Source organism: Nerophis lumbriciformis, linkage group LG10, assembly GCF_033978685.3.
Source record: "Nerophis lumbriciformis linkage group LG10, RoL_Nlum_v2.1, whole genome shotgun sequence".
Lineage (NCBI taxonomy): Eukaryota > Metazoa > Chordata > Actinopteri > Syngnathiformes > Syngnathidae > Nerophis > Nerophis lumbriciformis.
Genome location: NC_084557.2, coordinates 12,515,692 through 12,533,191, shown reverse-complemented (window position 1 = coordinate 12,533,191; position 17,500 = coordinate 12,515,692). Strand labels below are relative to the sequence as shown.

General features: G+C 39.8%; 1 protein-coding gene across 1 annotated transcript in view; it reads left to right on the top strand.

The window, feature by feature from the left end:
- il34 (interleukin 34) overlaps positions 1 to 17,500 on the top strand; it is a 132,475-nt gene that overhangs the window by 49,346 nt on the left and 65,629 nt on the right. The window contains exon 2 of the mRNA XM_061969325.1: positions 1,657 to 1,980. Within this exon, the coding sequence (XP_061825309.1) occupies positions 1,935 to 1,980 (46 nt within the window). The 5' untranslated portion in view covers positions 1,657 to 1,934. The remainder of the gene's footprint in view (positions 1 to 1,656; positions 1,981 to 17,500) is intronic.

The window sequence follows — 17,500 nt, the reverse complement described above, 5'->3', positions numbered from 1 at the left end:
CACTACACACCGTAGGAGGATACAATAGCTCACCGGCGTCACAATGTAAACAAACGTCATGGGTGGATCTACACCTGACATCCACTGTAATGATACCAAGTACAAGAGCGTATCTAGTCGATACTACTATGATTACATCAATATGTTTTATCGTCACAAAATCCCTGGACACATGATAACTTAAATTATGACCAATGAATGACCCTGTAACTACTTGGTATCGGATCGGTACCTAAATTTGTGGTATCATCCAAAACTAATGTAAAGTATCCAAACAACAGAAGAATAAGTGATTATTACATTTTAGATAGAACATGTTGAAATGGAAATTAACCAGATATTAACAGTAAATGAACAAGTAGATTAATAATCATTTTTTACAGCTTGTCCTTTATAATGTTGACAAAATAATAGAATGAAAAATGACACAATATGTTACTGCACATGTCAGCAGACTAATTAGGAGCCTTTGTTTACTTACTACTAAAAGACAAGTTGTCTAGTATAGTGGTTCTCAACCTTTTTTCAGTGATGTACCCCCTGTGAACATTTTTTTAATTCAAGTACCCCCTAATCAGAGCAAAGCATTTTTGGTTGAAAAAAAGAGAGATAAAGAAGTAAAATACAGCACTATGTCATCAGTTTCTGATTTATTAAATTGTATAACAGTGCAAAATACTGCTCATTTGTGGTGGTCTTTCTTGAACTATTTGGAAAAAAAGATATAAAAATACCTAAAAACTTGTTGAAAAATAAACAAGTGATTCAATTTTAAATAAAGATTTCTACACATAGAAGTAATCATCAACTTAAAGTGCCCTCTTCGGGGATCATAATAGAGATCCATCTGGATTCATGAATTTAATTCTAAACATTTCTACACAAAAAAAGAAATATTTTACATCAATATTTATGGAACATGTCCACAAAAAAACTAGCTGTCAACACTGAATATTGCATTGTTGCATTTCTTTTCACAGTTCTTTTTGACAGACATTTTAGTGAGAAACCTGAGCTTGTGCTTCACTGAGTTTACGAACTTACATTCATATTTTGTTGAAGTATTATTCAATAAATATATTTTTAAAGGATTTTTGAATTGTTGCTATTTTTAGAATATTAAAAAAAAATCTCACGTACCCCTTGGCATACCTTCAAGTACCCCCAGGGGTACGCGTACCCCCATTTGAGAACCACTGGTCTAGTATGTTCACTACTTTATTTAAGGACAAAATTGTTCTGCGATTGCAATAATAAACATATATTTAATGTACCCTAAGATTTTTTGTTAAAATAAAGCCAATAATGGCATTTTTTTGTGGTGCCCTTTATTTAGAACAGTATCAAAGTATCGAAATACATATTGGTACCGGTATCGAGACAACCCTAGTATATACAGTAACAGAGACCTTTCTTAACATTACTGTTGCAGCAGAGTTAGGTCACTTCTATAGCATAAATATAGCATGATAAGCTACAATACTGCAGAATACTGTACATGTTATCATCAAATGTTCCGATTATTCTGGGCTAAACCTTTGGAGTGTAGAGACGTGAAACTGAATCGATACCGATCAGTTTACAGTATCAGCATTAATTCAATGCGATGTGTTCCTTATTGTCGGTTCCTAATTACCTGTCCTTTCTCCTTTTCAGATCATATTGTCCACAACAAAGGAAGTACAAGAGTCAAACAAAATGCCTCGTGGCTGCCGGAATGATCCAGGATTGCAATGAAGACTTGACATCTGCTCATCCATGTTTGGCACGTTGAACGTACAGTACACTTTCACCAAAGGCTTGCATAAACTTGTGTTGTCGCAGTGTGCACGCCTCGCCCCGTGATAGTGCGTCTTCTGTATATATATGCCATAAATAGACCTGCACACATACTCTTTCAATCACTCTGGAGCTGAGGAATTAAAACCAAGAGTATGGTCCAGCGGTCCACCTCAGTCCGCCTGCTGGGAGGCCTTTTAGGTAAGTCCTAATCACATTTAGGTGTGTTTTGAGAAAACGGTGGGTGGAAAAAGTGGTTGATGCTTGTGTAAGCGTCTTTGCTATACCGGGGATGTACCTGACTGCTTGTATTCTTCAAACAATAGTTGTAATATTTCAAAATTCACGAAAAGGATATTTTTTCAATCTGCATTTACAATTTCTACATGGGTGATCTTGGTGTGGAAGTAAAAGGTTAGACTTTGGTGGTTGCTGTAGATGTAAAACTGGTCTTGCTAGTGAAATTATTCTGGTCTTGGATAGTTCACGTTTGACATTTTAGATTCTTGCTTGAATTGTCTTCTCTTTTCCTGAAATTGGTTGTATTGAGTTTTCAGCTGGTATTTTTCTTTTTATGTGGATGTGCTTATTCATATAGTAGACGAGCAATTATATCAACACATACCTGCCAACTTTTGAAATCAGAAAAACCTAGTAGCCAGGGTCCAGGGGCCGCAGGCCCCGTAGGTCCAGGACAAAGTCCTGGTGGGGGGTTCAGGCCGACGCAAAATGATTATTAGCATTCAGACAGGTTAAAATGTTGCTAAAACCATCACTTTTCTATCAGTCACAGTGACTTTTCAAAACAAAAATATTACAGCAAAAATCATATGGGTTGATTGACATGTTTATTCTGTAAGCTAACTTCAATAGTTTGAAATTATTTTGACAGTTAATGCCAGTTATCCTGTCAACCTTTCACAAGACTTCAATTTGTTAATTGAAAGTATAAACCGTATACATTTTTTTACAGTAAACAAATGGTAAAACAGTACTAAACAATTCCATTAAAAAAAAAAATGGTGTCATTATTAACTTTCTGTCCAAGCTTGTATAATCTACTGCCTTGTTCAATTGTAAAAAAATATTCTGTGCCTAAAATTCACATTTCTATCACAATTATCATACTGTAAACATGGTAAGCTAACTTCATTCAAATTAATAGTCCTGTCAATAGCATGGAATTACAATTCAAATGTAGTTTTTTTGTAAGCCTTTCAAAAGAATTCAAAATATGAAAAATTAATGAAAATTAATTTAAGCCATCAGACACTTGAAAAGTGGCACATCACATCTCTAATGTAATCATTTTAACTTTTCAACAGAAATAGCACTGCAAAAATATTAAGGACATACTTCTGTATTTTGGTAGTTATGCTGTCAACATTTAACAAGATTTCTTCAACTTGGACTTGAAAGCATAAATAGTATAAACACTTTTAACAGTATAAGAGTACTAAACAATTCCAATAGATAACATTGGTGTCAATACCTTTTTGTGGCTAAAATCCAAATTGTATCGCTAGCAACGGCATTAGACTTGTGTTTTTTTGTCCCAACGTAGTCTTTTACATCGCTAATTCCTCCGTGTCCGATCGAAAAGTCTTGTCTGCACAAGGTGCAATTCGCGTAGTTTTCACCCTTTTTGGAACGGATAATTATTCCCGGATAGCCTTTTGAATATTCTTCACGGAATGACTGCAGTTTTCTTTCCGGTTTAAGACTCGTTTGCGATTTGTCTCCGGCTGATTCCATGATCGTTCGCTCATTTGGAAACAATGGCAACAGGTGCCTCGTGCTTGGCAGCGGTGCTATAAATAGCCTCGCGCATGGCATTCGGAATGGCTCGATAGGAAGTTACGGGAAGCAGTGTCGATTGTCATTGTTGTTACGCGATTTCGTGAATAAAACTTAAAAAAAATAAATAAATTTAAATTAATGAAAAACCGTATTTTTTATCACTGCAACCGTAACCCGGAATAGGTTGATGAAAACCGTACTAATTACGGGAAAACCGGAGTAGTTGGCAGGTATGTCAACACAGGTGTCCTAGACTGGTTTAAGGAAAAACGTCTAAAGGAAAATGATATGCCATATTTTTCGGACCATAGGGCAGACTGCCAATGAATGGTCTATTTTCGATTTTTTTTGCCATACATAAGGCGCACCGGATTCATCATCATAGGCATCCGTCCGTCAGTAGTGTCGATGGGTTGCGCCTGGGGGAGTTCTTCCTCCCACCGTCGTAGCTGGCGCCAATTGGGTGGAGCTTAGGACTGCCAGCTACCGTGTTGTTTCCTCCCTTTAGGGGGGAGGCTGGAGTGACCTCTCCGTGGCGCATGTCTGGGCAGAAAATATGGAGATCCTGGGTTGCCCAGTCATCAAGATCCCCCTCTCGGCCGTGTCGATGTGGCCCAGAGGAAAGCAAGGCAATACGTCTGGCATCGGCTTGGCTGCAGGAGCTGCCGGCAGGGGGTCAGCAATGACACCCAGCCGCCTCAGGGGCTCCACTCCTGATTTTCTGTCTGGGTTTACTCCCATAGCCTTTCCTTCTCCCAAAAGTACCACAAGGCAGCGGGCGCACCGGATTATAGGGCGCATTAAAGGAGTCATATAAAAAAAAAATTCTAAATTGAAAACATTTCCTTGTGGTCTACATAACATGTAATGGTGGTTCTTTGGTCAAAATATTGATTTCGCCGGAAATGCGTCCCGTGAAAAACCGTCCGACCGGAACTCTCTAATAACTAAAGTTCCTTGGGTGAATAATGTAAACTCACTACACCGGTATGTTTTAGCGCTTTCATGGCAGATATAAGTAAGAACTTTTCACTCCTTTATATTAGAAATGGCAACAGTGGAGGATGAATGTCCCATAACAAGACAATAGAGAAAAAGAAGAAGCTTATCGGCGGACAAAGGCGGACTCGCGCAATTTTTCAGGACTTATGCAGAGCCCAAACACAGATCAGCAGGTACCAGAAGGTAAGAAAAGTTACTTTTGCATAATATTGCGAAACAAAATGCCAGATAATGTCTTACCTTATACACACACCATAATAATACCCGTATGTTGAAGCACAGTACAATCCATCAAGCGGTGCGGCTTCATAGCTTACCAAAGTCATACTAAAACATTTTGATAGATTTTTGAGCGCCGTGTGTAATGTTCTATATTTTCAATGGAACATATAAATTGTTGGTACTGTTTACTTGAGTCATATTGCAGTCTACACGTATCTCTTGTGTGTGACTGCCATTATATTGCAGTCTACACATTTCTCTTATGTTTGACTACCATCTACTGGTCACACTTATCATTACACCATGTACCAAATAAAATAGCTTTGAGGCCGGTAAGCAAAACCAGAATTATTCCTTACATTAGGCGCACCGGGTTATAAGGCGCACTGTCGAGTTTTGAGGGGGGAAAAAATTATTTTAAGTGCGCCTTATAGTCCGGAAAATACGGTACATTGTAAGTTACGTAAAAAAAAAAAGTGTGTTTTGCTATTTTAAATAAGACAGGATAAGATAGCGTTCAAAGTCATAGGTACAGTAAAGAAACCTAAAAATCCTTCCTACAAGGAATGCCAGTAACACAAGGAACATAAACACAATATAAAGAGGTAAAAACAAGGTCAATTAAGTTAGGATAATATTTTGATGGTGGTTAATGAATGTCTACGGTTGTTTGTTCAAATATGTTATGTACAATTCATGGCTCGCATCACATACTTTACACGTCTATGCTTTCAACGCCCTTGTCCTACATGTCTGCAAAGCACAACTTTGGAATTGCATAGTAGGTTTGGAATGACCTACTGTACATTCATGGTTATAGACTCTGCATTTCAGGCAATACTATGTTTGTATTTCTACGGTAAGTTGCTAAAAACAGCTCCTGGTTTTTTCCACTATCCGATATATCATATATATAACATGTGGTAGCATTTGCTTGCAATCACTCCCACATGTCAAGTATCTGCATTGGAAAATATAGAAAGTCACAGTTTATTTTTACTACTGGAGCTTTTTGATCTTTTTGCATTAGCAACCATGTTGAAATACTTATGACTGAGCCAACTGAAATAGACATGAACCCTAGCCCTTGGAGTGGTCCTCGGAGTTCCTATTAGCTGCTGATTTTTACCTGAACCACCTCTTTGAGTCAGGTCCCTCTTGTCTTTTTCACGTACGTCTAAAATTGTTCATTTCTTACCTTAAATTCTTCAATTTGTTGGTTCACTCTTCTTGGCGAGATCGGTCATAGTTTAAAAGAGGACAGAAAAACCTCCAGCCTTCACGAGTTCTGAGAGATTCCGAATTAGTCTTCAGAATCAATGTAAGATGGGCCATAGAAACAATGCAATTGTTCTTTGGCACGTGATACCGAGAGCAGCAGGGGGTTAATACAGTACAAGGGGTCGGGGAAACACTGATAATTACAGTGGGGCCTCAATTTACGAACTCGATTTGGTTCTTGAACAGGGTTTGTTAATTGAAAAGTTTACATATTGACGCAAATGTATCCATAAGAAATAAAGTACTCATGAATAATGGCTACCAGCCTTGACAAAAGTCCATATTTAAAGGGGAACATTATCACCAGACCTATGTAAGCGTCAATATATACCTTGATGTTGCAGAAAAAAGACCATATATTTTTTTAACCGATTTCCGAACTCTAAATGGGTGAATTTTGGCGAATTAAACGCCTTTCTAATATTCGCTCTCGGAGTGATGACGTCACAACGTGACGTCGCATCGAGAAGCAATCCGCCATTTTCTCAAACACCGGGTCAAAACAGCTCTGTTATTTTCCGTTTTTTCGACTGTTTTCCGTACCTTGGAGACATCATGCCTCGTCGGTGTGTTGTCGGAGGGTGTAACAACACGAACAGGGACGGATTCAAGTTGCACCAGTGGACCAAAGATGCGAAAGTGGCAAGAAATTGGACGTTCGTTCCGCACACTTTACCGACGAAAGCTATGCTACGACAGAGATGGCAAGAATGTGTGGATATCCTGCGACACTCAAAGCAGATGCATTTCCAACGATAAAGTCAAAGAAATCTGCCGCCAGACCCCCATTGAATCTGCCGGAGTGTGTGAGCAATTCAGGGACAAAGGCCCTCGGTAGCACGGCAAGCAATGGCGGCAGTTTGTTCCCGCAGACGAACGGGCTAAACCCCCCTGGATGTCTTGGCTCACACCGTCCCAAGATGATCAAGAGAAGAATATCGACCCTAGCTTCTCTGGCCTGCTGACATGAGGGTATGTCTGCAGAATATATTAATTGATGAAAATTGGGCTGTCTGCACTCTCAAAGTGCATGTTGTTGCCAAATGTATTTCATATGCTGTAAACCTAGTTCATAGTTGTTAGTTTCCTTTAATGCCAAACAAACACATACCAATCGTTGGTTAGAAGGCAATCGCCGAATTCGTCCTCGCTTTCTCCCGTGTCGCTGGCTGTCGTGTCGTTTTCGTTGGTTTCGCTTGCATACGGTTCAAACCGATATGGCTCAATAGCTTCAGTTTCTTCTTCAATTTCGTTTTCGCTACCTGCCTCCACACTACAACCATCCGTTTCAATACATTCGTAATCTGTTGAATCGCTTAAGCCGCTGAAATCCGAGTCTGAATCCGAGCTAATGTCGCTATAGCTTGCTGTTCTTTCCGCCATGTTTGTTTGTGTTGGCTTCACTATGTGATGTCACAGGAAAATGGACGGGTGGTTAAAATCAGGCACTTTGAAGCTTTTTTTAGGGATATTGCGTGATGGGTAAAATTTTGAAAAAAACTTCGAAAAATATAATAAGCCACTGGGAACTGATTTTTAATGGTTTTAACAATTCTGAAATTGTGATAATGTTCCCCTTTAAGTAAAGGTTTGTACTATTTGAACACATTATAAAGCATTATGCTGTTGATTATCAAACAAACATAACAAGGGGATGAAGGATCATCTATCTACTTAAAAACAAAGTCAAAACAACAAGAACTGTACTGTCCCCTCTTCATATGAAGCCGCACACACAAACACTGACCAGGGTTTCCCCCAGATTTTATTGGTTGTGGTGCACCGCCACACCTTAAAAAGGAGTTGTTGTTTTTTTAGATCAAGGGTGCAAATGAGACATTCTCTATTAGATGCAATGGTTTTCCGTATTGGGACCATGATTTATTGTTCACCGGTTCTCATATGGAAGCTACTTTTCCTTGTTGATGTCTCAAGAAGGGAATAAATACAAGAACAGGAACACACACACACACACACACACACACCTGTCCACTCTCTCTTTGTCTGGTTCCTGGTACCTCTTCTTCCGTAACCTAAATGAGATACAATGTGTGTCTATTTGCATAGATATTAAACACATTCAATCTTACGTCCTTAAACATCATGTACTGACACCTCATATACAGTTCACTCTGCCCCAAGGCAGTTCACTCTCCAAATGTAAAAATTACATGACAGAATAATACATGTTTGTACTTGCCTATTACAGATATCAACCTAAAGCACTGCACTGTGTGTATACTTCAGCGTGAAAAATTCAATCTGACGAGTCCAGCTGATGATTTTGTGTTCTCTGACCAGGACCCCATGCCAGACCTGGGAAAATTAATGCGGCCCGTTAAGATTTTCAATCTGGCCCGTCGGACTTTCCCCCAAAATTTTTTTAGATCTTTAAGATGGAAAGTGTAGCTGCCATTGTGATGTGCAGTGATGTTTTCAAATGACCATAGGTCTTGAACTATACAAAGTATTTCAATGGTTGGAATCTGTGCTTTTGCATGATATAGTAGTTACTATGGTAATCTTATTAGTTACTATGGTAATCTAAGTCACAGCAGCTCAGACGAGGCACCAAGCAGTGTGGGTGGGGAGCGTTTCCACAGAGTGTTTCCAGAGCGGCCAGCCTGAAATGCGGGTGTCAGGGACAGACGCGGAAAGAGATTTTTTACAACAAAGTTCTAAAGCTTAGTGATATATCAGATTTTTTTACCCTTCGCGTTCATATTTTGCTGTGTTTGTTGCATTTTTGTTGCGTTTCGCTTGATTGTAAAATATGTTAATCGAGACGTTCATATGTTGTCAATATTCAGTGTTTTATCCTTCATAGTTAATATTGTAAATCCCACATTCTTTATGTTCATGTACATTCTGGGTGTCTCATTCAGTTTAAAAAAATGTAAAAGTCCATTCCGTTTTTTAAGGCAGTCTGTCCATAAAATTTTTTGCATTCTTTGTGAGGTTTTGTATTAGTGTTCCTAAAAATAGACACATTTTTTTCTCTAAGTTTGCCCCCCCCCCCCCGAGTCAAAATAATTTCCCAGGCCCGACCCATGCAGTGTGGTCAATATTCCTATACACTAGTATCAGAGTTGAATTATCCACAAGTCCCTTGAACTTAAACAAAACCCCAGTTCCAAACAATCATTCTGGCCAAAAATGTAGCAAATGTTTACTTAATTCTTAAAAAGGTTTTCTTTGTAAGACATGACTGGCCTTTCATTTACTGTATTCCCGCTGTACGACAGATTAATAGCATGGCCTTTTACAAACACAGAGAGGAAACTTACACTCGGTGTGAATCTTTGTGGATTCAATTGATTTAGCTTGAATCCGCATCACAAATGGGGACGGCGTGGCACAGTTGGGAGAGTGGCCGTGCCAGCAACCTGAGGGTTCCTGGTTCGATCCCCAGCTTCTAACAACCTAATCGCGTCCGTTGTGTCCTTGAGCAAGACACTTCACCCTTGCTCCTGATGGGTCATGGTTGAGCCTTGCATGGCAGCTCCCGCCATCAGTGTGTGAATGGGTGAATGTGGAAATAGTGTCAAAGCGCTTTGAGTACCTTAAAGGTAGAAAAGCGCTATACAAGTATAACCCATTTACCATTACAAACATTGACATCTCTTGTAATATTCACACATGCATTTGTCATTGATGAGACTTAAAATCAGAGGACGTGAGACAGGACTCAATGTCAGTGGCCTAGTGGTTAGAGTGTCCGCCCTAAGATCGGTAGGTTGTGAGTTCAAACCCCGGCCGAGTCATACCAAAGACTATAAAAATGGGAGCCATTACCTCCCTGCTTGGCACTCAGCATCAAGGGTTGGAATTGGGGGTTAAATCACCCAAAAAATAATTCCCGGGCGCGTCACCGCTGCTGTCCACTGCTCCCCTCACCTCCCAGGGGGTGAACAAGGGGATGGGTCAAATGCAGAGGACAGATTTCACCACACTTAGTGTGTGTGTGACAATCATTGGTACTTTAACTTAACGTTGGTAATGTTCAAATCCAGGCTTAAAAATTTCTGTGCATATGACAAATGAACATATTTTATATACCTATTTTATATACCATGTTTGATTTAAACTTTAATCATGATTCCTTTTCTAATGAATATATTTTATGATTTTTAACTTAAATTATGATCTTTTTTTTTATTTTATATTTTTATTTTTTAATCTATTTTTTTAATTTTCTGTAAAGCACTTTGAATTGCCCTGCGTCTGAATTGTTAAAGTTAAAGTACCAATGATTGTCACACAGTTGGTGAAATTTGTCCTCTGCATTTAACCCATCCCTTTGTTCACCCCCTGGGAGGTGAGGGGAGCAGTGGGCAGCAGCGGTGCCGTGCCCGGGAATCATGTTTTGGTGATTTAACCCCCAATTCCAACCTTTGATGCTGAGTGCCAAGCAGGGAGGTAATGGGTCCCATTTGTATAGTCTTATAGTCGGGGTTTGAACTCACGACCTACCGATCTCAGGGCGGACACTCTAACCACTAGGCCACTGAGCAGGTGTAGAATTGTGCTCTATAAATAAACTTGCCTTGCTTTGCTGCAGGCATGTCGCCTGATTGAGGAACAAAATTATCCCAGATGACACTTTGTTTGCAAACATGTGCTTTAACTGTCAAATATTTACCTTTGCATTGCTTTTAAACTTTCCACTGTTGTTTCCTGTCATTATTGTAAGCCGAAGGGCAGACTCATTCCCCCTGTCATGAAAGGTGTGTGATTGATGTGGAGTCTAATCCTCTAGCATGCTGACAAAAGAAAGTAAGCGCAACATTGCCCAAGGCAGTTTAGACTCGGGGTTGACTGATCTCAGAGGAATCCGGTTAGCATACCCATCACTCTCTCCCTAATTGGCCTCATATAATCCCATCACAAAGCGCTACTTGCTACAGTATCTATAATATCCTTGTGGTTAGAGCTTGGTTAAGACAAACTAGCGCTTTGACATTTTTTTTGAGGCCATTTACATAATGTGACTAAATGTGCATAAAAGAGTGGGATTATCACCTTTTACAGATACCGTATTTTCAGGACTATAAGCTCGACAGTGCGCCTTATAACCCAATGCGCCTAATGTACGGAATAATTCTGGTTTTGCTTACGGACCTCGAAGCTATTTTATTTGGTACATGGTGTAATGATAAGTGTGACCAGTAGATGGCAGTCAAACATGAGAGATACATGTAGACTGCAATATGATGGCAATATGACTCAAATAAACACCACCAACATTTTATATGTTCCATTGAAATTATAGAACATTATACACGGCGCTGAAAAATAAATCAAAATGTTTTAGTACGACTTCGGTAAGCTATGAAGCCGCACCGCTTGATGGATTGTACTGTGCTTCAACATACGAGTATTATTATGATGTGTGTATAAGGTTTTGTTTGGCAATATTATGCAAAAGAAACTTTTCTCACCTTCTGGTACCTGCTGATTGCGCGCATCTACCTTTGTAGTCCGTGCCGACGGCGTAGTCGATAAGCTGCTTCTTCTTTTTCTTTATCTTCTTGTTATGGGACATTCATCCTTTGCTGTTGCCATTTCTAATATAAAGTAGTGTAAAGTTCTTACTTATATCTGTCAGTAAACTCGCCATGAAAGCGCTAAAACATACCGGTGTAGTGAGTTTACATTATTCACCCAAGGAACTTTCATTAGCTTTTTTGCCGATATCCGATATTCCGATATTGTCCAACTCTTAATTACCGATTCCGATTTCAACCGATTCTGATATATACAGTCGTGGAATTAACACATTATTATGCCTAATTTTGTTGTGATGCAAGGTTTTCCAAAAATACGAGAACAACTTCAACTCCAGTTATGGAATAAATATACAGGTAAAAGCCAGTAAATTAGAATATTTTGAAAAACTTGATTTATTTCAGTAATTGCATTCAAAAGGTGTAACCAGCAGATGACATGGCACCCCAAACCATCACCCAACCATGCAAATGTTGCATTTCCTTTGGAAATCGAGGTCCCAGAGTCTGGAGGAAGACAGGAGAGGCACAGGATCCACGTTGCCTGAAGTCTAGTGTAAAGTTTCCACCATCAGTGATGGTTTGGGGTGCCATGTCATCTGCTGGTGTCGGTCCACTCTGTTTCCTGAGATCCAGGGTCAACGCAGCCGTCTACCAGCAAGTTTTAGAGCACTTCATGCTTCCTGCTGCTGACCTGCTCTATGGAGATGGAGATTTCAAGTTCCAACAGGACTTGGCGCCTGCACACAGCGCAAAATCTACCCGTGCCTGGTTTACGGACCATGGTATTTCTGTTCTAAATTGGCCCGCCAACTCCCCTGACCTTAGCCCCATAGAAAATCTGTGGGTTATTGTGAAAAGGAAGATGCAGAATGCCAGACCCAAAAACGCAGAAGAGTTGAAGGCCACTATCAGAGCAACCTGGGCTCTCATAACACCTGAGCAGTGCCAGAAACTCATCGACTCCATGCCACGCCGCATTAACGCAGTAATTGAGGCAAAAGGAGCTCCAACCAAGTATTGAGTATTGTACATGCTCATATTTTTCATTTTCATACTTTTCAGTTGGCCAACATTTCTAAAAATCCTTTTTTTGTATTAGCCTTAAGTAATATTCTAATTTTGTGACACACGGAATTTTGGATTTTCATTTGTTGCCACTTCAAATCATCAAAATTAAATGAAATAAACATTTGAATGCATCAGTCTGTGTGCAATGAATAAATATAATGTACAAGTTACACCTTTTGAATGCAATTACTGAAATAAATCAAGTTTTTCAAAATATTCTAATTTACTGGCTTTTACCTGTGTATATATAATAATAAATATTATATATATAAGGCATTTTGTTTCGCAATATTATGCAAAAGCAACTTTTCTTAACTTCCGGTACCTGCTGATGTGTATTTGGGATCTGCATAAGTCCTGAAAAATTGCGCCCGCCCGCCTTTGTAGTCTGTGCCGACACCGTAGTCGATAAGCTTCTTCTTTTTCTCTATCTTCTTGTTATGGGACATTCATCCTCCGCTGTTGCCATTTTTAATATAAAGTAGTGTAAAGTTATTACTTGTATCTGCCATGAAAGCACAAAAACATACCGGTGTAGTGACTTTACATAATTCACCCAAGGAACTTTGGTTATTAGAGAGTTCCGGTCGGACGGTTTTTCACGGGATACATTTCCGGCAGATGAGATGCTGCTCCGTTATTGATTGAAGTAAAGTCTGAATGTCATAAACAGTTAGCTCCATCTTTTGACACTTCTTCCACACCCGTCCTTGCATGCTACACCGCTACAACAAAGATGACAGGGAGAAGACGCTGTCGAAAGTGAGCCACGTAAATAAGACCGCCCACAAAACGGCGTATCCTGAAGCAACTGTCAGAAAGCGGCTTGAAGATGGTCTGTAAAACATCATCTATGCAACATTTTGACCAAAGAACAACCATTACATGTCAGGTTTGTCACTGACAGTTTAGTTATGTTTTGAGTTTTTCCTCTGTTTGTCTTTATTTCCTGTCGGCGCTCTTATTTTGGTTATTTCCTACTTGTCTCCCTGAGTGCTGTGTCCCCTCAGCTGTGGCTGATTGGCACCTGGCCACACCTGGTGTCAATCAGCCAGCTGCTATTTAAACCTGCCTTCTCCTCCAGTCAGTGCTGGATTATTGTCATTCCTACTTGTCAATGCCAGTGTAGCTGTAAACGGTAGCGGTAAGCTATTTATTGTAGATGTTTGTAGCTTGCTGTCTTTTTGTTCCTCGTCTTCCAGTTCCTGTTTTCCTGGCATCCTGTTTCCTGTTCCTAGTTCCTGGTTTGTGTTTTTTCCTTTATTTTATGAACATTAAATCATGTTTTCCCGCACAATGCCTTCCGCCTTCTCTGCATCTTGGGGTTCGTCACCTACAAACTCTGACATTACATGTTATGTAGACCACAAGGAAGTGTTTTACATTTAGAAAAAAATAATATGAGCCCTTTAATGCGCCTTATAATCCGGTGCACTTTATGAATGAAAATAGATCTGAATAGACCCGCTAATCGGCAGTGCGCCTTATAATCCGGTGCGCCTTATGGTTCGGAAAATGCGGTATTCCATTAATTTTTTTCAAGTTTTGTGGTAATATTTGTGATTCATTGGATTTACGTTATCATTTCTGTAGGGAAAAATGGCTTTTTTGGTTTTCGTCAGACCATATTGGAAAAGATTACTGACGAAAACTGCGGTACAGTTACCATGAATTGATTAACGTGGACCCCGACTTAAACAAGTTGAAAAACTTATTCGGGTGTTACCATTTAGTGGTCAATTGTACGGAATATGTACTGTACTGTGCAATCTACTAATAAAAGTCTCAATCAATCAATCAAAAACTTGAATGTCTTTTATATGAGTAGAACATTAACCTTGTTCCTTAAAAAGTCATGTCATGTTCTTACTGATGGTTCTTACTGTCAGTCAATAAGATACTTCAATAGGTTCACAGATAATTTCAGTGATTGGCTATGCTCTCTGAATTGATTATTATTAGAAGCTTCTTGATTCAGGGTTGCTTTTCTTTTATGACTGGGAGTTATTCATGCAGTCTTTAGTTGGACCAAAACCAAATTGGTGACGAATGTATCTCCACAGAGAAACATATCATCCTTTTCAAATTTGGCAGAGTTTCTTTGGATGTGTGTTCTGTTGGATTTCCTAAATTCAATTTTGGAAAGTTTAAACAACGTATGTGCTCCAAATTCAATTAGGGACATATACATGGGTGGTCTGTCGGGTAAAGACGTAAATGTCCTTCCACATGTGGTTCTTGACAACATCCAAGACATTTCACCTTCAACTTCTTCCTTCAATGACTTCTACACCTTTGTTTTTCTCCTTTCTTGAATATCTTGACACAAATCCTCTTTTGAAATAGTGATTTCAAGATTGTGCTAGATGGACAGAATCTTCCTTGTTTTCTAAGCACTTATGCTCATGGTTTATTTGGAAACAGCCATCCTTTCCTTGAACATGGACTTAGGGTTTGTTAAGTTCTTTTTTGTGTTTCCCAAAGAATCCATCAATCAAAATATTGACGTGGTCAATTAACCCCCTCAGACATGACTGAGCCACATTGCTGCAACACTCATGACTTCAATTACAGTCATGTACTTATAAACCTTGGATTACTTTGTGTACATACACTTCCTTACAGCCGTCTTAATAACCTAATTCGATTTGTCAAGTCTTTTGCTCTCTTGAACAGACCGTGTATCGTTATTAAAATGTCTGCAGGTCACTATACAAGCACAGCAAGGTATTGGGGGTGTCCATTGTGGGGAACGGGCAGCACGGTGGGAGAGGGGTTAGTGCATCTGCCTCACAATACAAAGGTCCTGAGTAGTCCTGGGTTCAATCACGGGCTCGGGATCTCATGCACCTGGGGATAGGTTGATTGGCAACACTAAATTGGCCCTAGTGTGTGAATGTGAGTGTGAATGTTGTCTGTCTATCTGTGTTGGCCCTGCGATGAGGGCGCGACTTGTCCAGGGTGTACCCCACCTTCCGCCCGATTGTAGCTGAGATAGGCTCCAGCGCCCCCCGCGACCCCGAAGGGAATAAGCGGTAGAAAATGGATGGATGGATGGCATTGTGGGGAACGGGCGCCGTTTTCCTACTGGTTTGTTTTTTAGGGGCCTTATGCAAGCAGTGGTGGCATCGATAATACATTCCGGAAGCAAGTTTTCCCATACTGTATATATCCAAATAAAATGATCCACACCCAAATATGTTCACACAAAAGATTTGTATAATAGAATAGTTACATCTAAAAGGGCCCCTCTAACGCTTACAACACTGGCACTTTTTTTCGGACTATAAGGCGCATTTAAAATCCTTTAATTTTCTCAAAAATCGACAGTGCGCCTTTTAACCCGGTGCGCCTAATGTACGGAATAATTCTGGTTGTGCTTACCGACCTCGAAGCTATTTTATTTGGTACATGGTGCAATGATAAGTGTGACCAGTAGATGGCAGTCACACATAAGAGATACGCGTAGACTGCAATATGACGCCAGTAAACAACACCGAAACTTTAAATGTTGCATTGAAAATAAAGAACATTACACACGGCACTCAAAAATCTGTCAAAATGTTTTAGTACGACATTGAAGCCGCACCGCTTGATGGATTGTCGGCCTATTACGGCTACCGTAGTCAGAGATGCAAGTATTACTATGGTGTGAAGTGAAGTGAATTACATTTATATAGCGCTTTTTCTCAAGTGACTCAAAGCGCTTTACATAGTGAAACCCAATATCTAAGTTACATTTAAACCAGTGTGGTGGCACTGGGAGCAGGTGGGTAAAGTGTCTTGCCCAAGGACACAACGGCAGTGACTAGGATGGCGGAAGCGGGGATCGAACCTGCAACCCTCAAGTTTCTGGCACGGCCACTCTACCAACCGAGCTATACCGCCCCAATACCGTGTGTGTATAAGGACCGCAAAATGGCATCCATTAGCAGACATATTATCTGGCGTTTTGTTTCGCAATATTATGCAAAACCAACTTTTCTTATCTTCTGGTACCTGCTGATGTGTATTTGAGATCTGCATAAGTACTGAAAATTTGCCGTAGTGCGGGAGTGGAAGAAGTGTCAAAAGATGGGGCTAACTGTTTTAATGACATTCAGACTTTACTTCAATCAATAACAGAGCAGCATCTTCTCATCCGTGGCTCACTAGTGCAACAACAACGCCGGAAATGTGTCCCGTGAAAAAAAACGTCCGTCCGGAACTCTCTAATAACTAAAGTTCCGAGGGTAAACTCACTATAGTTTTTAGCGCTTTGATAGCTAGTCTACTGACAGATATAAGTAAGAACTTGACACTACTTTATATTAGAAATGGCAACAACGGAGGATGAATGTCCCATAACAAGAAGATAGAGAAAAACTGCCATCTACTGGTCACACTTATCATTACACCATGTACCAAATAAAATTGCTTCGAGGTCGGTATTCACAACCAGAATTATGCCGTACATTAGGCAAACCGGGTTATAAGGCGCATTGTCAAGTTTTGAGAACATGAAAGGATTTTAAGAGCGCTTTATAGTCCTAAAAATACGGTAGATATATTTATTGGTTTTGTAAAAAAATACATTAAAACAACATTTTCATTGGAATCTGTGCAATGTCTTGGAAACACATATTTGATATTATTTCTGACTGTATATAGCAGTAGTGTGCCGTGAGATACAGTCTGGTGTGCCGTGGGAGATGATCTAATTTCACCTATTTGGGTTAAACATATTTTTTGCAAAACAGTAATTATAGTCTGCAAATGATGTGTTGTTGTTGAGTGTCGGTGCTGTCTAGAGCTCGGCAGAGTAACAGTGTAATACTCTTCCATATCAGTAGGTGGCA